This window comes from Dendroctonus ponderosae, unplaced genomic scaffold (assembly GCF_020466585.1).
Source record: "Dendroctonus ponderosae isolate FM_Combo_2020 unplaced genomic scaffold, Dpon_F_20191213v2 Dpon_F_20191213_2, whole genome shotgun sequence".
Taxonomy (NCBI): Eukaryota; Metazoa; Arthropoda; class Insecta; order Coleoptera; family Curculionidae; genus Dendroctonus; species Dendroctonus ponderosae.
Genome location: NW_026018165.1, coordinates 7,025,713 through 7,049,684, shown reverse-complemented (window position 1 = coordinate 7,049,684; position 23,972 = coordinate 7,025,713). Strand labels below are relative to the sequence as shown.

General features: G+C 33.1%; 1 protein-coding gene across 5 annotated transcripts in view; it reads right to left on the bottom strand.

Annotated features, from left to right (window-relative positions):
• The window catches only part of LOC109537830 (dual 3',5'-cyclic-AMP and -GMP phosphodiesterase 11), a 202,470-nt gene that overhangs the window by 140,439 nt on the left and 38,059 nt on the right, over positions 1–23,972 (bottom strand). For all 5 annotated transcript variants that reach the window (XM_048663959.1, XM_048663957.1, XM_048663958.1 and 2 more), the window contains one exon: positions 19,836–19,916. In XM_048663959.1, the coding sequence (XP_048519916.1) occupies positions 19,836–19,916 (81 nt within the window). The remainder of the gene's footprint in view (positions 1–19,835; positions 19,917–23,972) is intronic.

Below are 23,972 nucleotides of genomic sequence, written 5' to 3'. Positions count from 1 at the left end.
AGAAAGATACAGCGTGTTCATTTCTGAGCTCGAAGGAGCTTCCCGTTTTTGAGGCCTTTGGAGCTTTGAGATTATTTAGGAAAAAATTCTAAACAGATTTAGTCTGTCTATGATAGAGCTGATATACTCAATTAATGGTTGAAACCGCTGTAAATATTCTTTAAATGTGTCATAACATTCGGCTCAGAAGGGTCTAACAGTTTGAATCTCGAGCTTCATGAATTTCTTTGAGGAAAATGGCATTAAAAACTTCATTAAAAATCTCACGCTTTGCATAATGGATTTGTAATTTATTGTATGACTATCATGTGAAATATGAATGTTTCCGCATGGAACAACTTTAGATACATTTAGAACCTCATCATATACCAGAGAAGTAAAAATTGTTGTGTTTAATGTTCTTACTATTATCTGCTACATTTTTAACTTATTACTGAGATAAAACCGGTAAATATGTGAAGCTACTATGAAGTACCAGAAATGCTTATTGTGATGTGCGTTACATAATGTTTCAACTGATTGAACACAAGAGCTTCTGCCAACAAACTGTTATCATATCAGATATAACCAGAGAAAATGAGCTAAATTTCTCATTTAGAATACGTAGTATATTAATGAACAAAGTGTCTCAAGTTGGATCTAGGAGGTACAAAGTTTTGAGATTGGAAAGGTTCAACGCTATTTAAATACGATTTAAAATTAATTTGTTTTTCACCTGTTTCGTGTGATTAGAATGTGGCCTTTCTTTGGAGAGCTGAAACGTTGAAATAAAAAATAACAGAAAATTGAATAAGACAATGAATTATTTGCAGATTAGAAAAACTGTACCTATAGTAGTTTTTGCCTTTTTTTATTTTAAATTACTGAGACTGTTCTTCAATTTTCAAAAAACTTTCATTCTATATTCTCTCCGTAGTTGTTAGGACCATAAAATTAGATAATCATATTTCTAGAATCAACATGGGAATTTTGTTGCCAGAAGCTTAAAGAGATTTCGATGAATTTTGAAATATTGCACAATTTTTTGTATTTCAATTTCATAAAATACTGTACTAATCGGAAAATATATGAAATAAAAAACCCACACCAAATGCTATAATTCATTTATCGATGAATATTAATGCAATACATCAGCATCTCCCAAAATATTATCCCTGATTTCTTCTGGTAAAATGTAAGGAGATAATTTCTGTTCTGGCCGTACATTCCAGTCGAGTACCTGACACTGTGAATCTATTTTTAGGGATTCCACTTCATAATCCCCCTTTTCACCATATTATCTAAAAATACTAATCCACCCTCTAAAGTTAGATCTTGATATATAGCCTCTCCCCTCGCGTAATTATTCCAGGTAATTGACCTCAGCCCGAGCTGAGCTGAAAACCCTCAACGTCATTTACAGGATTGAAAAGCATTCTCGAAGAGTCAAAAGTATTCTTTCGCTTTTGCTTTCACGAGAATACGTCACGGAAGGCTAATTAAAGGAAGATCAAAGGAATATGTGACACACTTTAGGTCTATCCCAAGGGAAAACTATAGCACACCCTCACTTTGACTATACGGAACATTGTTTAACTTTGTGTAATGGGTGCTTTTAGAGGATAGGGATCTTTGTGAATTTTCGCCATTCGAAAAGTTTTAATGAAACCATTCCCTAGCGAAATTATTCCCGCTAGCCAGAGGCTGGTCTGTTGGTTTTAATGCATTACTTATGATTGTCCAGAAAGCAACTTATTTTGATACTCACCAAATGCATGTAGCAAATTGTGGTTATCTAATCTGTATGTACGGTGTTTTAATTAGAATATTGACGTTTGCAATTATTTTGCTAAAATAATACCATTGTGATTTTGATGGTGATCTGAACAAGTAACTTTTTGCATTTAAATTAATTTATCTCTTCATATCTTGTTCTCGTTTAAGTACAGAACTTTTTAGATGAATCGTCGATTTTTTTAGTTATGTGTTCCATTTACATTCAGTTATTTAGAGCAACGACATTTCTAAGTTTCAAATTTTCATTCGTTGTCGAAATGGTAGTTGATTTCAAAGTTTTTCAAATTATATTTATTTTCATAATTTGTTTATTTGCCTTTTAAGCAGGTAGGGTTTTTGTACTCCAAAAGGTCAAAAAGTGTTTTAAGAAATATATTTTATTTAGCAGTTATTTGAGATAAAAATACAATTGTACACAAACAATTTTCGTTGCTCTTTGCTCCATTAAAAAAGTTTTAACATTCGCTTGCTTTATTAGTAAACAGTATCGGCAGACCTGCCCAGTTGACCTACTGTATTTTATATACGAGGACTAAATTCTATTATCTATCGAATCCATAGTCGGCCGCAGTATCGTTGTATAGAGAGCATTTCCGATTTACTCAAAAACTATGTTTCTTAGTTACGCCATTTATTAACTTCCTCTTCTTATATGGCAATGAGGTGAAAACTCGAGTATAAAATTACATTCTTACATACTGACTTCTTACTTTTCTGAAAGTTTTTTCCGCATTGTTCTAATGTACATATTTTGCACAGGAAAAGTTTTATTGACAAATTAATAATATTGTCCATTAAAGATGTGGTAGTTGAATTATAAATAAATTAATTGAGATTATCATCAATAGACAAATTGCAACAGTAATTGCTTCAGTAAATCGTGTCTTTCCACTCAAATTTTTTTTCTGAAAATGTGCGGTTGCTTGCACAAAACTGTATGCAACTGTTAAGCAGGTATTTTTAACAAGAAGCTAATTATTTATTTATTATTTCTTAATCGCATATGCTTTTTTAATAATTAAATAGTTTCATTTTCTTGTTTCGTCAGTTACACAAAATTACTTTTCTAAGCGAAACATTCGCAACTTCTATTAAATTTTAAATCGCAATCTGTGGTTGACTTTCATCCGATTCTTCTTGAATAAAAGTACTTACTTGAGTTTAGGAAAAGTTTATTAATTGTTCCGAGTGTTGGATACTTCTATATTGTTTGATACTTACGTTATCATGTTTATAACTTGTGGATATTTTTATAGTGTTCATTTTCAGTCATTTTCAATTATCTTGCTAGTCTAGACCAAATTAAAGCTAGTTGTTAAAACTGTTACTGAGCAAAAAAAATTGCACATTAAAATACTTTTATTCACATTGGTAATCACGATTTCATCAATGTGCATTTTCATTTTAAAAAAGAAATAATATAATTGCTAATAAATTTGGCAGTTAGTTATTTATTACTTATTAAACTTTATTCCATGAGGAGAAAAATAAGAAAATGTTCACCACCAGTCGAATGTATTTAGTGGATTTTGTAGGTTTGTTTGCTGAAAATTAAGCATTTCATCAGGCAAATATGTTCGCGTAGTATGTTCTAACATTATTTTAGCTTGGCTGTGGCAAAATACATGTTAAGCATGTCTTTAAACATGATCATAGGACCGTTTAAAAATTATAATATTTAAATTGAGAAAGAATAAATTGACGTATACTACTTTTTACGGAAACTAACTTAATAATATAAACATCTGCAGTTACCAGAAAATAAATTATGTAAAAAAATAAACCCGAAAGATTCATCAATTATAGCTGTTCAACTGAAAACAGCGTTAGTGCTAAACAGTAGTAAAAAGCAACTTAAGAGCTGAGTAATAAATCGTCTGTCTGGTTGATTTTACCAAAGCGATGTTCAGACACAACTTCTTTGGATGATTCCCTGCAACGCACAAGCCTAATTCAGTAAGCAGAAGAAACTCATACTAACGTCCGAACAGTATCTACAAATAAAGACTTTCGAGCATTAAAAAAAACAAGTTTTTTTGCCATTTTTCTCGACTTTCTGTTAAAATATCAATGAAATCAGTATTCAATTAGTGTTTTTAAAGTTTGAATGAAATTTCTAAATGTACTCGATTCGAGTGACGATTTTCAAACGCCAACGATGATTACATCACAAGAACTTTTACAGTAAGCCAATTTGAATAGAATAAAGAAGTGTTCTCGATATTTCAGCCTTGAGATACTGTCAAGTATATGAGGATTTTGGCCTTGGGCTTGAATGTTATTAGATCGGAGATGGGTTCTGGCTAAAACCATTCACCTACATTCAAATTATGCAGATTTGAGTTTTCAAAGAAGTCCACGCAAGATATGGATATAAATAAGGTCAGTGGGAAAAACCGCACGATTTTGAAATGCTAGTTCTAAAAACCTCTGATTAATTTTTCAAACTTAGAAACTCTTAGAAACAACGCCACCCGAATTTTATTGCAAATCATCTGATCTTGAGCTTCGGTCAGCACAAGATAAAGGCGCAGATTTGCCTAGTAATTAATCAAGTTGCTTTCTTGGAACCGTCTAGGCGTAAAGCAAATAAGTTGAATCTTCTTGGAATCATATCTAATTTGCTATTGTTTAGTTAAGACTAATTTCAACATGTCCGACAATCACGACAGCTTATTACTGAATACGCACAATCAAGTCATAAAAAAGTGACCGTAGACGTTGAAAACAAATGAACCAAAATCATTGAACTGGATGGTTTATTGACTGGTTGGAATTGTGCTGCGTATATCCATTGCCAATATAAATATATTTATTTGACTGTAGGATTTCCATCGGTTTAAACGGCAAAACTAACGGTTCGGTTGAGAAACAGTGTGTCGCAATTGCAGTTAGTTCAAATATGTAACTTTTACCGATAGGGTATCGAGAATACAAAAAATATAAAATATACAACTTCATATCACACATTTTTAAATAGAATAAAAATATTACCTGACACCGAAAAGCTAGAGAAGGAATATGATCTTTGCCGCGTTAGTCTTCTCATATAAATGCTCATTTTAGAGCACTAAATAACACCTTTCACTAAAAGTTTTCACTCACTCTAAGTATATGTTACTGTTAGTTCGCGCTTTTCCGTCAGAGTTTTTGAAACAAATGAAACTAAAACTGATTTTTTCGTTCTCTTCAATTTCTCCACTAGTTGCTGTTTGGGCAATTTAATTAACGTTTTTTGTTAGAAGAAATTAAATTGGTTTTAAAAGATTTGATTCAGAAAAGAAATTCAATTTTTAAATATGTACCTAATATTATCTGGAAAAACTCAACTAACAAAAAACAGTTTAAATATGTAAAATATGGTAGTTTCGAATGAACGGGCAAAAGTACTCAAAGTTAGAGAAAAAATTAAAATAGTTTATTCAGAAACGACGACTAAGAAATAGTAAACCTATACGCAGTAACCGGCTTTTAAAAAATCATGGATGAACACAGTCTGAATATAAAGAGCATTAAAAAGCATTATCTACGAACAGTTGTCTACTTTCCTTGGATAGCACGTTCTCCACTTTAACATTTAAGTCACATACGCACCGTAACTTTTCCAAATGTATGTTAGCGCTTTAAGGGCTCGAACAACTAAAATATGGTTTACTATTTGAGAGGCCTAAACGTTATCCAAACATCTTAATTGCACCTATAAAAGGAAGCTTTTAGCTGAAATTTTCGTAATTACTTTCGTTTGGAACGCGATTTGGACATATTCGTGTAGCTAATTGGTAGAAGTCCTTAATCATGATTGACGAAGATAAATGCTAAGGGACAATAATTGTGTTTTTAAATGAGAAACAGTAGTGTAGCGCTCAATTTATATCTACAAACTTTTCCAAAATAGAAGAAACACATTTTTAAGAAGCTTTATTAGGTGGGAAATAAATTGTCAGACCCAGTTGTTAAGGAAGAATGGTTTCTAAACATCATTCACTAACATAAAAGAAAACTGTACCTACATTAGGCTAATTATCTCTATATTGACAGTTTAACAAGAAAAAAATTAAGCTTTTAAGGAAGTAAAAATGCAGACAAAAAAAATTCCAATGCCTCCTTATATACAGGGTGTCCAAGATAAGGATGCTATGAATGGGGATCTTCCAGAAGTCGGTTAAATTAGGACAAAGTTGCGCAATTAGGTGGCCATATAGATGACATTTTCGAAAATGAAGTATTTGTTTTAATTGTTGAGATATTTATAAAAAAGTTATTTTTCGGATTTTCGTTCTTTTTCACCTTTGAAATGATTTAAAACCATATTAAAAAACTGAAAATACTATCTCATGGTATCTTTTCGAGCTCTATGAGTCGATAAAATTGTAGTACAACGATCGCCAGACTTAAGCTGGAGTTATAGTCGCCGTAACGTAAAACGTAATACCTAATACGAAAAACGTAAGGAAAAAATCAAATTGATTCATCGTAGACCTAAGACGTATAAGTCAAGCTAGGATATATTGCTCGGTTATAGAAGTGATTGAACCCCAACCTCATAAGAATTTTTGTTGATAAAATGGATTCACACGACGAAATTATTGTTGCTGGTGCGTTATTATGCTATATTATGTTATTATCTAACCATAGATAAAGACTTAAATCGTCGTTATCTGCAGGAATCAAAGCATAACCAAAGAATCAATTTAATGTTGCCAGGTTTGCAATGCAACATGTGCCAGCTGGTGGCTTCAAAAGTTGCGGGATGGCAACGCTATACGTAACGCAAGAAATAGAATTGAACGTTTTCCGAACTTACGGCTTACGTTTTAGGTTTCGATACGGCTACTATGGATGCGTACACTGCTATTCATTGGTTTATCTTCTTACGTCTTACGATCTACGTTTTACGTTACGGCCACTATAAATCCAGCTTTAACCCCACTCGACTTCTTCGTTTGGGGATTACCAGGTTTACATTCAGCATTTTCACACTGAAGACCAACTTTTGAAGGAAGTTTCCGAAGGATTCATTTTGATAATTTCAGATGTAGTATCCAGCGTTCTAGATTCAATGGTTACAAGGGCGTGTCTGTGTTTAGAAAATAATGGGTACCTTTTTGAACATTTTATAAAATTTATTATACACTTTTCTGTTTTTTTTTCGGTTTCAGTATGTTCACTGCATTTACATTACCACTTTCGTATAACTTATTCTTCATTGAAATGTATTCTGGTTTTAGTAAGTTCTGTAAACGACCCGTACTCCTTAAGTTGAAAGCTAGGCGTCTGAAATTTCACCGTTATTTAAGCTGTTTTCTTCTTCTCAGAATATTTGTTGTTGTACATGTAAAATATACGTAATTTATAAACAATGGTTTTTTTGCGCAAGAATAGCACTGTGTTATAAATAGCTGAATTCGCTTTTAAAAGAGAAACTTGTTTTTCTGTCCATATGTGAAAAACATAAGCTGGTGATGGTTTGTAAGAAATGGTGGAAATAAATTTTTATAAACACCGGCTTATAGAGCTCGGCAAGGTGACATAAAAAAGTATTTTTGTTTTTGATCTGATTTGAACTTCAAAAATTAATAAAAACGAACATCCGATAAATCACTTTTCTTCCAGATATCTCAAGAACTACTGGTTTTTTGAAACCGCGGTTTCGGAGATCCCCATGCAATGCGTCCTTATCTTGGACACCCTGTATATCCAGCACGTAATATTTGGTAGTACGCTATGTAAACAAAATATAAAAAAATTAAGTGGCTCATGAAAGATAATGAATTTTGGCAATTAATTCGTATGGAATAATAGTATCAACGTCAACGGGATAATACGATAGTATTAAGCAGGACTAATTAATTATCCTTTATTCCCGGTTTCTTCCATTACAGAGACATGCGATCAATAAATTAGGCCTTGTTTCACAAAAACGCGCTTACGTGTTTATTAAAGAAATGCCATGAGTTAATGTTCAGAATAACGCATTAAATACATTTGATAATATACTGGGTGAAACCACCAAACTTAATTATATTTAATTTTTAACGAACTTTGAGTTTTATTTCGAAGCACTGAAAAGCACGAACAGGTGAAAATATAGTACAATTTTATTAAAGATTCACTATGAAACCGGCGAACACGGGATGGGTGGTCAGAAATCAGATAATAATGATATTACTGACTTGAAATGAGGAGACAACTCACTGGACACTAACGACAAATAAACGACAGATACCTCTAATCGTAGTTAGGAAATGTACTTGCGCCGTCGTTTTGATTTTTGAAATAACAAATATTTTCAACAAAATCGATAAAATGAATAGCAAAGCAGCAGCAGGAAAACTGGAAAGTTTCTATTACCGGCAGTTTCAAAGCTGACCACAAAACTTTCCAAAGCTTAAATTTTCAGCGTGTTAAAATAATTTACAGATTTAAGTACCTAAGAAGTAAAAAAAAAAACAATGTTCAATTCAATATAATTCAGTAACATTTCCTTTAAATTAAATTAGAATTCTGAAATTAAAAGTGTGAATATTTTAATACTTTATTGCACCTAGATTACCAATAGTCTTTATGTGCAAGATTCAAATAGCATAGAACATAACATAACATGTCCCAATTCTATTAAAAAACATTATAAAATATAAAAAAACCTACATAAAATCCATGACTGGGCATAGCGGCTGTCTTAAAACAACGCTTTAAGGGTGAAGGTAATTTTAAGCGAAAGGTAAGGAAGGTAAGCGTAATCTAACTAGGGGAGCGGCGAGAAGTTGACGATTTTAAATTCGTATCCCCGATTTCGATTATTATCCACTTTCATGATGAAACATTCCTTAAGTGGATTAAAATGCACAATATGCGGTTATACTTACTGGAGAAAGTAAAACGTCTGTGAACGATATATTATAAGAAATTTACACCCTTATCGATAACAGCCGGTACAAAAACTCCTTCCACCGGATCTTCTTCAAAGAGTTCGACTTTATGAACAGAGTAACGATCATATGGGTAGACTTTCAACTTTCAAGAACGCTTTCCCGTGACGGATGCATTTTTACAAGTGATGGAATCAACAATTCCTACAATGATTCTTAGTGGTCAATCGAAAAGCCTTCCGTAATTGGGGAAACCCTTTTTCAGAAAAAAATTTCCGAAATCATTTGGGCTGAATTAATCTATAATGATGTGACTGAATCATAATTCTTTGACGGAAATTTGAACAGTTTTGAAGAATGCTTTACATCTAGTATTCTCAACATTCCTCTTCATATCAGAAAGATGGTGTCATTTTTACATGATCGTGCTCAAACCCATTCATCCAAACCCAAAAATATTCGCCGCCGATATTTTTGAACTGTTTTGGAATAAACAGATACTTAGTATGATAAATTATCAAATTCAAATGTTTTTATAAGAAGAAACATTGAAAATTTGGGTTAGTATTTATCAACCCCAGGCACAACAACAAAAATCATATTGTTTAAAATGCCCAATTATGAAGACTTTTTGCCACTAGGGATTTTTTCCGATGTTGTAGACGTAACATTTTTTAAATATCTTCAGCAACCACTCTTTTCAGTACCTCAATCTCAGCTTATTTTACCATCTACTACAATTCATCCGTCTATTCTCATTTAAGGTTTTTATCTGTTTCACTTAAAACACGCCTTCCATATCCAGTCTGAAATTTGCAAATTGTCTCTTTAATTTTGTGTCTAGAACAACATTCTGCTTGGACGTGACGTCACGAAAAGCAAAACACCGACGGCTTGACGGTAAACCGTACGAGATCTGCATTTTGAAAGCCATCCTGTTCCTTTTGAGCTGCGTTGTTCCCTTTCGTATCTTCGTCTTGTTATTGTTTGAAGAACCGAAATGGAGATTAATGATAAGAGATTTTGAAAAACGCTCTTCGATAACTTTTTGTTGGTACATTCGTTCACAGATTCTAACTATTGAAACATGTGATGAATTACTTACATTGTCACAACGTTTTCATGGAACAAAAAATATGTAGAATGCATGGCTTTAAATAATTGGCTCATGTGGGAAAGAATTGATCTGCTGTTGTTTAAACTCATTAAAATAACGATGGGAAAATGGAGAGAAACTAAGCCAGTTCTGTTATAGAAAATTTTTTTCCTGTCTTGCTTACTTTTGCTAATCTTTAAGTTCAGTTTCTTGACCGATATCGAATAATTGCAGAATAGTTGATTTTTCTTGGGAATTCGGTCTGGGCAGTGGTGAAGAAAGAAAAACTTTTTCAGCTACCAAGCTTTCGGAAATTTATTGTCTCCTCAGGGTGCTAATTGTTTGACCATAAGTAGGCCGGACACCCTCCAGAATATTCTATCATTTTTTGCACAGCTTGATGAAATATTTAATCTTTTAGTTACATTGTTTAGTCATAATTTCTTTGTCTTGGATTGCACAAAGCATTTACTCACGATCAACATGTTTTTCTGCAGAAATAACGAGACAGGAGGGAGCATTTTAATTAACATTTTTCAATATAATTTTTTCAAGAAGTCTCAAACATTTTGCATTACTTTTGGCGAAAAATTTTATTAAAATTCAATGACTATTTTACTTAATCTAACATTGAAGCCCAGCGGTGCCTTCTCAGTGCACTCGTTTCTCGTCTATAAGGCGAAAACAGATGTTCAAAATCTTTCTTCTTTGGAAGAACTGGAGTACCCACAGGCATAATTATATGGAATGCATCTTTCGGCACTGTAGAATAATCGTAACATTCTGCGTATAAATTACCTTGTTGAAACACCGGCGATACTCCATTGAGAATGCTGTTGAAGCCAAATTGATTTGAAATATTGTCTTGCAAAAACCATGTTGTATTTGAAAGTAACGGGATTTTCTGTCCAGGAGTTTGCTGGCTAAAGTATGACGTTGTTGAGTCTGGTAGATTAGAATTTGTTGAAAACGAGCGTGTGTTTTGGATAAATTGAAATTCCCTGGCTGATTCGTTCATTGTATGAATCGATTTTGTCTTAACTGGCCTGACCTCAGAATTGCAGTCTTTCTCAGTTATTTCGTTGGGGCTTTGTAGGGTAGGCATTCTACTCTGACTTGCAAAACCACTCTGGAACATCAGCGTATGCGGTATTAACGAAGAATTACATTTTAATGTTTCGATTTCGGGCGTTAAAGGCGCTTTTTCAAAGTCTGTGACCCGGAAAGTATCAGAAGATGTCTGGGGAATGTTTAGAGATCCAGGCCCTTTTCTTGCGGTAAGTGGTGAAACTAGAGAGCTGTTAGGTGAAACGGGGGATAGAAACTTTTTCAAATCACTCGCTTGTCTAGTAGGAACGCTTGGGGCAAAATTAAATTGCAACGCAGAATTGGGAAAGCACTGATTCAATTTGTTATTGAGCGGAGAGCCAATGATGGCTGATTGATTCCTGGGCCCGCTCTTTTTCTCTAAAATGCTGCTAAGTGGTTTTTCGTAAATGGGTGTCATACTCATTTGGGGACAGTAAACATTTTGATTTTTTTGGCAGCAAAATTTGCTACGAACCAAACAGTGCGGGACCCGTTCCTTGTAGACGTTCCATCGATCTTCTTCAAAACACGTATTTTCAATAAAATCCATGGAATTGTTAAATTGTTCCCCAAATCCAGATGTGTACAGTTCACGGTTTGAATAATGCATATCCCAGGTTGAAGGGCCTGCTGCTTCTACATTTTTCTTCAGTGGTGGGAACTCATCCACATCTACCATATTCACTTGATCAGAAGTTTCCAAATAGCCGCTAAGGAATGCTGGATGGCTCTTAGATTTCGATCGGCATCGTCGTTTCGATATTTGAGTAACGCGTTTGAATGTAAGGGACATAATGGGAAATTTTGTTTGCTGAATGTGTACGAGGAATTTTTTCCAGAACAAATAAAATCAATAGTTTCCCAATTTCGATAGTGGTGAAGTTAATGTTGTCAAATTTTGAGCCAATGACATGCGAGTGAAGTTACCACACTTATTACAGGTGATTAGTGAAGCCATAATTTAAAGGTGGGCTAAATTCGAGTCGGTTTCATATAGTAATTTTTTGCAGTTGTTATAACGACTAATATTTAGCTAGAAGAGTGCCTTAATATTCCATGTGGCAAACTAAATAACTAAAGTATAACACCCCATCTAATTTATTCAAGATTCAAGTTATTTGAGACTTTTATCTGAAAAATTTACGGGATTCAAATTACTTGAAAGATCGGAATTTTGTTACGCCTGTTGGGTGCTATAGAAATCTGTGCAAACCGCCAGAAACCCAAAGCTGCATGTTATTAACACTCAATAACAATCATCGTATTTTTTCTAACTTTTTAAGGTCAACTTATGTAAGGTGTCCTAACCCTGAAAGTTCCAATAAGTCCTTAGGCAAAATTTAAAAATCTATTTAATTTTTATATTTATAGGCAGAAAATTTACGTTTATGAAGCACCTGACATAAATAGCCTTAAACTTTGACGAATCTGAAAATTTTAAAAACTTGTTGTTGGGGTTTCTATTGGGGATGGTCGGTATTTAACGTAACCGCTAAAATAACAGTGTTCCAAACGTGTAACCGGAAACAGTAGTTACAGCTAGCCGATTTAACCGGTTCCTTTTGAACCGTCTTATAAAACCGTACCAGCGGTGCGCACTTCGCACCAGCACAGAACCGATGCGACTCCGTCGAATAATCTATCCAGCTCCAGCAGTTTGCCGACTTAAACCGTTCTTTTTGGAACCGTCTCATAAAACAGAAACAGTTGTGCGCACTTCGCACCAGCTGCAGCCGTTTGCCTACTTAATGGTTTTTTTGAAACCGTCTCATAAACATGAAAAAGTGGTTCGCGTTAGCACAGAACCGATGCGGCTTGTCGAGCGCTCTCGCTCTATCCAGTTGCAGCAGTTTCAGTAACCATTTGCCAACGGAAAATATGTTGTATGTAGTTGCGCTTTGCCTTGATGATTCTGTACCACTTTTCGTTTATAAGAAATACTGTTCAGTTCTCCAGGAACCAGCGAAAATTTGTTTAGTTGCTGCGGTGATACAATTCAGCATTTTTATTCTATAAGTATTTAGTTTTCTGATATTCTGGAATAAATCTGAAAAAAAAGGGATTTCTCTGAAGAAACTTAGCTCTGATGTTATATGTTAACCGTTTTTAGCAGAATGTGCACCTGAATTTAAGCAAGCTGGCCATTTTTAAATATAAATTCAGTCAGAGATGAAATAAAAGTTATTTGAATAGCAATAAACGTTGTAGGGTCGACACATCTTTTTAAAATTATTTTTTGGTGGTGTTGTTTTTATGTTATTGTGAAACGAAATGCGAGAGATTATTTTCTAAAGCGGAAGAATCAGTAAAAAGCATCTGCAAACAATTTTATTCTTAAATGTTAAGTCATTTTTAAATGAAAATTAGATTTTTAAACGTTTTCGCATATAAACCGAATATTTTATTTAATCACTCTAGTCTATTATCAGTTTTTTGTTCTTTAAGTAGTTACTTCTAAGGAGTAATTTTAAGTAGTTACTCTAAAGGAAATCATTATATATCATCCCTATTTCTACTATCATCATCATTCTGCATTTTTAATGAAAAAATTAAAAAGTAACATGTTCCTTTTGGAACCGCATTTTGGAACCTATTACCAAGGTAAAACTTAAACGTTGCAATCCGTTACAGAAAAATAACCGTTTAGCACACCTCTAGTTTCTATTGAAATAAGCAAGTTATTGAGGTTCAAAAATACTCAACTTTTAAGGTTCTTTGTGCGCTTTGTAGAGAACATTTATTAGGTCCGCGTACAGCACCGATTTCTGTAAAACCTAGTAAAAAATTTTCAAATTAATGCGAAAACCGTACTTATTAAGTAGGATCAGATTAAACAAATAAATTTACAGTAAAATTTTGCAATACATTCGAAAATGGCAAAAAATAAAGTGTTAAATGGCTTCACTTGGTTACCACCACACGGTTATGACGCCCTCGTTATGTTGGAAAATTATTGTAAAATGCATCCGTTCTAATCACAAAATCTTTTGTAAGCAACATTTTCTCCTTAATTTCATATTTACTGTGTGCCTAAGAAAAACTCGTTACAAATGAGGACCGCAAGAAATCAGAGTTTAGGTAAATACGCGAAGTATAAATAGTTAAAGACGGCTAAACCATAAGTAAAATTGAAAACACGTTGACTATCTAATAAAAGTATTTGGAAAGTATTGGAAAGTTAATCATAGAAAGTGCGTTTTTACAGGTTTTTTGGCATCACTCTAAAGCTGCAATTTGCTTAATGCAAAGGATTTTTTCACATAAAATCAGTTATCAATATTTCGTTGACTTCTTCATTTCACCAAATCTTTTGCGGTTGCACAATCAAATCAAGCATTAATTGATATAAATAACGAATAAAGTAATTATATAAAATTAAAGCCTTGCACAACCGTACTTAGACCTACTTAAGTAACTTAACTGTGTTCTTCCTAAAGCCAGCAGATTTTCAATGCTCCAATAAAACTTCTTAGCTCGAACCTCGAATATATCATGGCAAGAAAATTGTCTGTTCGTTTCACAACTCAAATTCAAATTTATAAACAGTTGTGCAGTTAAATACGAAAGAAGCCGTTTAAATCGAAAACACACTGAAACAACACCGGATAAGAATACTGCCCACATTCACTCATTCACATGACCCAATAATGAACATCGTTCATGCCTCCAACGTGAATAGTGTAGAACATGAATGGTTTTCAAAAAAAATCGTCAATTTCATATCATTCATAAACAAGGGGCCTGTGGGAGTATTGTATCGCAGCACACATACGCCTGCTAATTGCATTATGCAAAGACACATAACACATACATATTACAGAGCCGACACTTCAGTGGGAGGCATATATCAGTCAAGATTTATTGCTTTCCTTTGCCTATGGTAAAAATTTATTCCGATTGGATAATATATTATTTATAATTTCGAGAAATGATGCGCTTTATGATCTGATGTTGAATAATTTAAACCTTCATCAGCCAGGCGGGCTACAAGAAGTAAAAGTGTTATCAGGGGAGCCACAGTTGAAAGCACCAAAATGGCAATATTAATAAACATGAATGAAGTCAAACACAAACGACTAGCCGATGGAACAATAAAATGCAAAGTATAACTTCGGTACAGGCCACCAAAAAAGTAATCTAACATGGAATGCAATTGAATATAAGTCTTATTTCATATTAAATTTTTTTCGTTGTCCCCAACAAACTACACGTTTTATCTGAAATCATTTTCGATCAGTTTCTCTGGATATCGTATGTTGTAGCAGTTGAAATAATGGTGTCATTTAACAAAGAGATGCCGCGTCCTTGAAGGCTAAGGCCATCAGTAATAATGACACCGATTCCTTTAGTATTTGTTTTTATTCGTCGAATGGATATCGTCCATTATGTAATCCGAAAATGCTCTCAGAAAAGATGGGAAGACGCAGCTGACGCAGACAAAGATTTATGCACTCTAAGCGTGTACAGTGGGAAACGGAATTTTTTACTTGGATGTCGGATATTCGGATTGTTTCCTACTATAGTGAAGATGTGGAGTTATTTATTTCTCTAAGGATATCTGTTACTTAAGGCAATTTTCTTCATAAAGTAAATTAATTTATTGTCGGGCGGTCAATTGAGACGCTTTAGTGAAATAGGAGAAGTGCAATCATCTGTACAAATCCACTGCGATTATTACAGATGGGCTTAGAATAATTTAAGATAACCGCTAAATTATAAATGCTCATGATTTATACTCAAAAAGCCTGATTGTCAGAACAGCGCATTTTTTCATACGGCTAACTAGCAAACGATTTTCATTTTCGCTTTTAGTGACTTGTAAAGATCGAGCCTGATATATATCCGATCGAAAATTGTTGATAAACAGTTCCGATGCTCAGGTTCGAGAAAATGTTCGATTAAATCCAAAACTTGCCTAAAACGTGATCAGTTTATCTTCATAGGTTTTCAGCAACAAAATTTTATCAAAATAATCGACACATTCATTAAGAAATGTAATATAGTTATGAGAGTTAGAGAACATTTATGATGTTTGGTGAAATTGATGGACTTGGAGTAATGGAAAATCTAGTTAGACGATTGAAAAAGCAATAAATAGCCAAAAAATAAATTTAAGTAGAAAACCTACTTAAACTCTTGTTGAAGTACATAAAAGCCCTCTATTCATTATATGTGTTTCTTTATTAGTCTTTATTTTAAGTAGTACAAGCCAGTATGGCTAAATGGAAAGCGTCCAAATATAAAACATGGTTTAAAACTACCAAAAACAGTTGCAAAATGCCATAAAAATCAGTTAAACTATTCGTTCTAGTTTCGCCTATAGCTCTTTAACCTTTCATTTGAAATTTCTAAAATTCTGTATACATTTTACATTATTTGGTAATTTGTTGAATAAGTTCATACATATCAAGGAGGACACTTTTCTGTAATTGATTGTCTATGAGCAGTTAAATTTATATTAGCAGTTCTATAAAACGTGGTTTGTAAATTGTAGTAAAGGGGCGCTTTTGAATTTAAAAGATTGGTGTCCGTCTGGGTCCGAAATTTTCAAAGTAAGTATAAGGAAAATGTTGCGCCTCTTTGCACTGCGTATAGTGTTTTCGATTACCTGAATATTTAAATTTTTATCAAGTTTATTTTTTTTATATTTATAGATGTGGAAGCTAATGGACATTAATTTTTTGCTGTGTAATAAGTTGTATGATGTTTTCAAATTGAAGATAATCAAAGGATAAGCAACCCCGCATATAAACTAGCTAATTTGATTCATGCCAGATTAACTTTCATTGACGATTCTAAACAGCACGAGCTTAATGATGCGTAGTTTTCACTTAAAATTACGAGATTGCGTAGACAGTTCAATATTTCCAAATATATAATCAAAGAACTTTTTTTCTTTTGATCCTTTGTAAATGGTAGAAAGTGGTTTAACGGTAACAACTAAATATTTAATGAAGAAAGAACCAGAAGTTTATTAGAAATTAATGGAAATCCTGGAAGTTTGGAAGTTCAAGGGTTTGGCAACTGATATCGTGACAATCAAGTTGAAAAACTGTTAATTGATGTTCAACCTGCATCAAAGAAAACATTTAATCAAACTGAAGAAGACAAAGATAAACCACTAGCCTTCTTAATACCGCTTGAGTCACGTTTTTTTACAAAAAAATATTTAATTTTTGTCCTTAAATTCCCAAAATCCTCTAATCCTTAAAACTCTCTCTCTAAAACTATTGAGAAATATTCAGGCTTTGTGCTAGTACGGCCACAATTAACACGTTATCTGGACAACAACGAAACAAATCATCGAAAAATGCGATTCCAATATTCCCAAAATAAAAAGTTGTTGGTTCCTTGAAAGTTTTCAAGGAATTCTTTAGCGCCGCATCCTTGGTAACTTTCAAGGAAGTTTAACTCAGTCTCAACACCCCCACGCGTTAAAGGATATGCAAGGAGCGAACATTTCCCGTGCATTTTTCAACGGTCTTACATACCGGATGATTTATTAAATAATTTACGTGATGTAAAATGCTAAGTATTAGTTAAGCAGTTGGCAGTCGCTTATGTAGTTTGCAGTATTCCGTCTGAGCCATAATTAGCGGCAATATAATATTTTTACGTCTAGCGTATTACCAACAAGGCGGAAGTAAGAGTTAATGGCATTAACTTTAGTCTAGACACGTGACTGCTGCCGAAGGAAATGCCAGTTTATTATAACTTGGCTCTCACTGCTTAGATTTACGCAAAGATTAATACATTGTACTCAATGACAATTGTGCTTTCATGTCGACTGGTTGCACATTCAGTTCACTAATGAATTTTAATAGTCTTGCAGTAAAAACCCTTTTAAGATGTAATTTCTACTGTACGTTCCACATCAATCACGGAGATGTGGAGAAATGTTTATAACAAAAACATCCTATATTTAATAACTCTGTTAATAAGGTGAACCAGGCTCGGTTGATGAATGGATGGTCCAAAAGATATACACTCAACTGTCTTAAATAACGTAACAAAAATGATGAACAATTCCACTTTTTGGAAGCTGCGAAGTCAAGCAGGAAACATCAATCAAGTAGGTGTTACAGAGGCGCTGAAACCCTTGAAACCTGACTCTCGCTTTGAATTATAAATGAAATTTACTCAATAAAGCGTTCGCAAACAAAAAGAGGCTACATTTTTACTCACATACTCTCTACTTCATTTTAGAATTAAAACTCTCATTTGAAACTTCTGTTTTAAAATTAAATCATTTTACCTACATCTCTTCCACCTACGTCTCCTTGATTTGCATAGCAAGCAAATAAAGTAGTGAATAATAATGGAAAATACACGTCTTACAGAACAGAACAAAATAGAAACAAAGTACCATATTTCCATTAAGGAAAGCTCTTGGAGCGATTATTCTTAATATAGTGCAGAAATCGAGAGGTCTTGCCGTCAATATTAAATCTGGAACGGATCGGAACGTCGATAATAAGTGAAAAATAAAGTTAAATAAAAAGGCAACAATAACAAATAAAATTGATTAGGATTGAAGGAGGAAAAAAGAAAAGAAGAAGCGTTCAAACTAAGATGCAAGATAATGTTGACATAAATGGCAAGATAGTCGGAAATATTCGTATTTAGAGTTAATCTTAATGCAAAAACAATTCATTTGTCTACATTTGCTGTAGAACTCTAAATGAAAATAAAACGTTTTCTGTCAACGAAAGCACGACTCTCTGCAACTCGAGACTCTGAAAAGAACTAAAAAGTTGAGTTTGACTTTTGAAAATCAGGCTCTTATAATCTTATAAGAAGCAATCAATAGCAATTACGGTTTAAAGGTTTAACGAAATGAAAATGTGAGGAAATCGGCGAAAGCATATGTATAAGATAGACACAGTATGGCAACAATTCACGAAAATGATTGGAGTTTATTATACAAAGCGGACATAACAAAAGCATTCGATTAACTATAGTCATGAACAAATTTAATCTCTGGATTAGAGTTCGTTTGGTAATTAATGAGCCATGCGGAACTTATATAAGATCCAATTAGTCCAAGGGACGCCTTCAGCTGATATATTAAGTATTATTCAACACAGAAATATATTAATATTTATTGGAAATGACTACAAACAATTTTATAGCTTTCGCGAAGAAGTTATAAACTTCAACATGTATAATGATAAATGTATAGTTATATAAAAAGATCATTTGTAGGCTGGATGTAAACTGGAAAGCAATGGTAAATACATCTGAATACTCTTAGTTGTCTTAGTAGGTACAGATTGGCTGAATAATGTATTTGAAAAATTACTTAAATAATGATAAAGATAATAGATCATATCAATTTATACTTTGATCAACAGTTTTCTGAATTTAAAACTCAGACTGGAAGGCTAGCGCGAAACGTACGTAATATAAATGGAATGGGTAAACGAGTGAAAGATTCAGAAGACCGAAAATGACAAAAATATTTTTGAATAAATGGAAAGAACTGTAAACATGCAAATTAACAGACATTCTGAAGGGATTAGAAATATAAAACTGCCTATAATCATTGCCTGAAAACTATGAGCATTTTTCAAGACATTTGGTTAACTCATCACATATCAATTTGCGTCATTCAACATTAAACAATAAACATGACAGAATATTTTCTAGTTCAATAAACAGCAAGTGCAACAGGAAAACATCTGATTAGAAACTTTCTCATCCATCAGAATATATCAAAAGCAATTCTAATCTGTTGTTATTTGCTGTAAGATAAAAATGTCATTACTTAGAATTAAAGCGAAACTCTGTTGTTACTATTTTATCAAGTGAATTGTGCAAGCATTTATTTCCAATTCGATTATAGCATGTAGCATCAACTTCTGGGCGAACGAACAAACCGCCAAAGCTTTTCCTTCGCTCGGAAAATTGCCAATTTCCATGTTTATTCATATCAGGTTATTTCGTAACTGTTGTAACATGCGACGAAACTTAATGCGTAGTTTTTAACGAAACTCTCAAATTACCTGATTTGCGACGAGCACCCCACAGGACGGGGGGCGAAGCGCTGCCGAGGGGTAGCGACAGTTTGCTTACTGCATCCGGCTCTGAAACAAAACAGGAATGATTAATTATCACTAACGCATTTGCTTAATTAGAGATGTGTGAAATACAATAATCTATGGTGATTTTAATGGCTAATAAATTATATACATATATGATATGCAACTTCCATCCTTGATAAAAGCTTATATGCTGTTCTGGTCGAATTTACAAAATACCGGCGACTTAAAAAAAAATGTTGAAACCTTTGTGTTGAAATCATGTAAATCTATTACCTCAGTAGCTGAGCAAGCGTATGCAATTTTAAAACCAACTATTTAATATTAACTGTAATACTCACATAGACAAAGAATAAGTGGTGATTAATAAATATTAAATATGTAACAAAAACCGATAAAATTAACCAAAATTTTGTTAAAAAATAAAACAGACATGAAGCTACAAAAGTTAAATCAAATTAATTAAAAGCCTGTATAAAAGAAGATTTTCTTACTAGAACAACGAAAATTTTCCTGGACAAAGCGTATTTTTATACGTCTTTGCCTATGAATTAATATGGGACAAAACATTTACAGCACATGATATTATGGGGATATTTGCATATTGTTCTCACTCTCTTCTCCCCCTCTCTACTATTTTCAAACAACTTTAGGGAACATCTGACGCACAAATTAATGTTATTAAAAAAATTAGATCATAAAATTCCAATGAAAATTTGTGATGGGGCTTTAATACCTAAGACTGAATTGGCGAAAATTATGGAAATAAATGGCTATTCCAATGATTTATTATTCAATTATTATCCAACTATTGTCTACCTTTATTGCAAAATCCACTTTTACTGTAATTTCAATACTTATTTAGTTGTGTAATTTATATTCTAAAACTCAGCAGATTGGAAGCTCCACTCAAACAAGAACAGCTAACCAATAAAAGCACTAACCACCAACACTCATTGCCATCGCCCGTTTGATTTACGAGACATAAAATAAATTTTCGTTTTTTCTACTAGCAACTTTAGTGGGCTCTAAACCGTCTAAATTGTATACTTGCTTCCATACTTAATGATATAATAAATTTAGTTCGTGCAAATGTTCATTTAGTTAACAAAAAATTTAAAAAAATATTGTCCGATTAACTAAATAGTCATTAAAATAGGTGAAATCGCCTTGTACGTAACCATGAGTTCGGAAGATGACTACCCTTCAAAAAGTTTTTTTTAATTTGGAGTACAGATTTTATATTTTTCTTGAAGTGCCTTTGTTACTTGTTATTTTATGCAATCGTTAAGTTTTGCTTGTAAGATGCTGTTTCCTTCTTGATTTGCAGTTTGATAACTTATGTTTAACTTTCTAGCATGATTTTTCCAGTGTGCTATTGTCAGAGTATTTTTGGTCAAAAAATGTATGCAATCCACGTTGCACATAAAAGTTTTTAGCCCAGTCAAAATTGATAAATTTATTCTAAAGTAATTTGCATAAAAAAACTTGGACATTAAAATATCAGCTAAGACACGCCATCTGCATTAAATTAATAAGTTATTTAAAAAAAGAAAACAGTTCAATTAATAAATGTAACACTTCCATGAATATCAAAAAATCATTAGGCACTTTCAATCAGCCACTATGGAATTAATCAGACCTGAAAAGACCGTCATAAAATAGCCGAGCAATAATTATAGTCTACTCTTCCCTAACTAATTAAAATTAATTAGCAATTTATCAAGGCGAGGAAAGCAGCGTAACCGAAGATATGTCTGAAGCATTAAATTATACGGAAGGACGCGTATTACGTTACCCCATATTTTCAGTCAAGTAAGTCAGACGTACACATGCGATTTGTAAATTACATTAAACATTTTTATTGTTCGCATAGTTATTCAAAAAATCGATAACAAAGTAACTGTAAAAAATGCACTTATAAATTTGACAAAGTCTGCCCTAAACAGCTATGAAGCAAAATCGTGAAGGATCTTCAAAGATCCTTCAAAGGAGTTAAGTTAATCGGAATTATTGTAAATAGGTTTGGAAAGTTTGCAGCTTTTATTCCAGCAATTTCAACTTTAGTAAATGAGGGATTTTGTGCTAACTATACCGTGGTTTATTTAAACTCAACTTTAAACTCAATCATGTAGGCAAACGTTACATTAACTGTTTATATTGTCTTCGTTTCCGTTATTGCCGTTCGACTTAAAAAAAAAGAGAGTTTGAAAAGCTAATGACCCTCTTAATAATGACGATATTATAGTGAATTATTTTAAAAAAAAATTGATCATGTCAAATCGATATGATTTACAGAAATGTGGGAAGTTTGTATGTAAGCCGTTATTCATTTGGAAAACTATTAAATTCATAACTCTCTCCCCTTTTCAAATGTATGATGTATTAATTGAAGCTGAATCGATTAGGTTAGATTGAGTGAGTAGTTGCCAGTGCCTAAATGTTCCTTTACTTCCTAAACTTGAAATTGTACTTTACAATTCAAATTGATTACATTTGCAGCCAAAATTCGTTTGAGCTTTAAAGGGGCTTTAAACGATCTGTGTGGGACTGTAATTTGGGGATTTGTTTTGCATTTTTCGATGAGTTGTTAGGTATTTTATTGAAAAAAGCGAGTCTAAGGCGATTGATTATGCCACAAGCACGTACACCTAGTTGGCTTTGTCAGTTTAGTGACTTTCAGAGTTTCAGGATTGAGGGTTTATGAAAAAGAGCCCTGTCAATCAGGAAATTGCTAGAATAAGGAAACTTGCTAGAATCTGACATGTTATTATGTGAGCACAAAAGGGAATGAGAGGTATTGGGGAAAGTTAGAGTTTTATTTCCCATTTAGGTTTTATTTTTAAGAACTTATTAGTTTCCTCTTATATTATTTGTTTTTTCTTATATCTCCAAGCTTCGAATACATTTTGTATAAACCTCGATGCCTGTTAAAAAAGAGATCAGTCACAATTACACGGCTTACGGCTACGATTAATCAAATAATATATAGTAGATTTTTAGATTAAGATTATAAATATGAAACAAAAAATTATTGTAGGAAATAAAAAAACTGTGATGTTTCTCCTATCGTTTTTCCCAAAACTGTTGAACCCAAAAAATAAAGAAAGTTCAAGTGAAAAATAATTGCTAGTATCTAACCGAATGCTCGTCGAAGGACCGGCCAACGCCGTTTTTCTTTACGTGCATTAAATAGCAGATTTACCGTCCACTAATATAAGTGCTTGATAGTTCACATTCGTTTTTGTCATTTAAGTAATTTTACTACTAAATTTCTCTTTTAAATTATTAGCGCTGGATTTGATAATTAGACCTTTGGATTGTATTCAGGTTTACTTTGTTCGTTCCCTACTATAGTCCTTAGTTAGGTAAATCGTTACTTGTCTAGAATTTACTGCTATCCCGTTTTTCACTTCTAGATTGTTCATTTTCTTATGGATCACATTACATAAGCTTATAAGCCATACACTTGCAGTTATGTTCTAGAACAATGTAAATGATCTCGAACTAGGTAAAAGCTGTTAATCGCATCCGTTTTTGATTGATTTTTGTTTGATCTTTGTTCCGATACAAGATACCGACATCGTATATGAAATATCGAACTTCGCAATAAGCTCTGGCCAATTGCCAATCGTTTTACGGAATTGGACCAGACTGACGAACTCTTACTCGCCTTTTTCGGACGAAACCACATGGGTTACATCGGAAATTCTCTGTCAATACATTTAACATTCCATATCGGTTTAAAGGCGCTTGCTTGCAATAAGACAACTTAGTTCAGCTAAGTTAAATTAATTTCGGTGAACACATACAAAAGATGGAACATTTGCTAAAGAGAGAAGTGCGTTTTGATGAATGAATAAAATGTTGTTAGCAGTCGATAAAGTAATTTTGTGACCTTTGCAGCTTCTTTTCCTTTGAAGACTTTTGGACATCAGCTACCTTCAGGTTGATGAAAGAAAATTATAGATTTCTCCATTTTCAAATGGATTTGATCCTCAGAACGAAAGCAAATGACCAAGGCCGTAATATTCTGATACAGTTCGACTTCGATCAAATTTGATCAACATATATTTTCTGTGCCTGCACAGCGATTGCTTG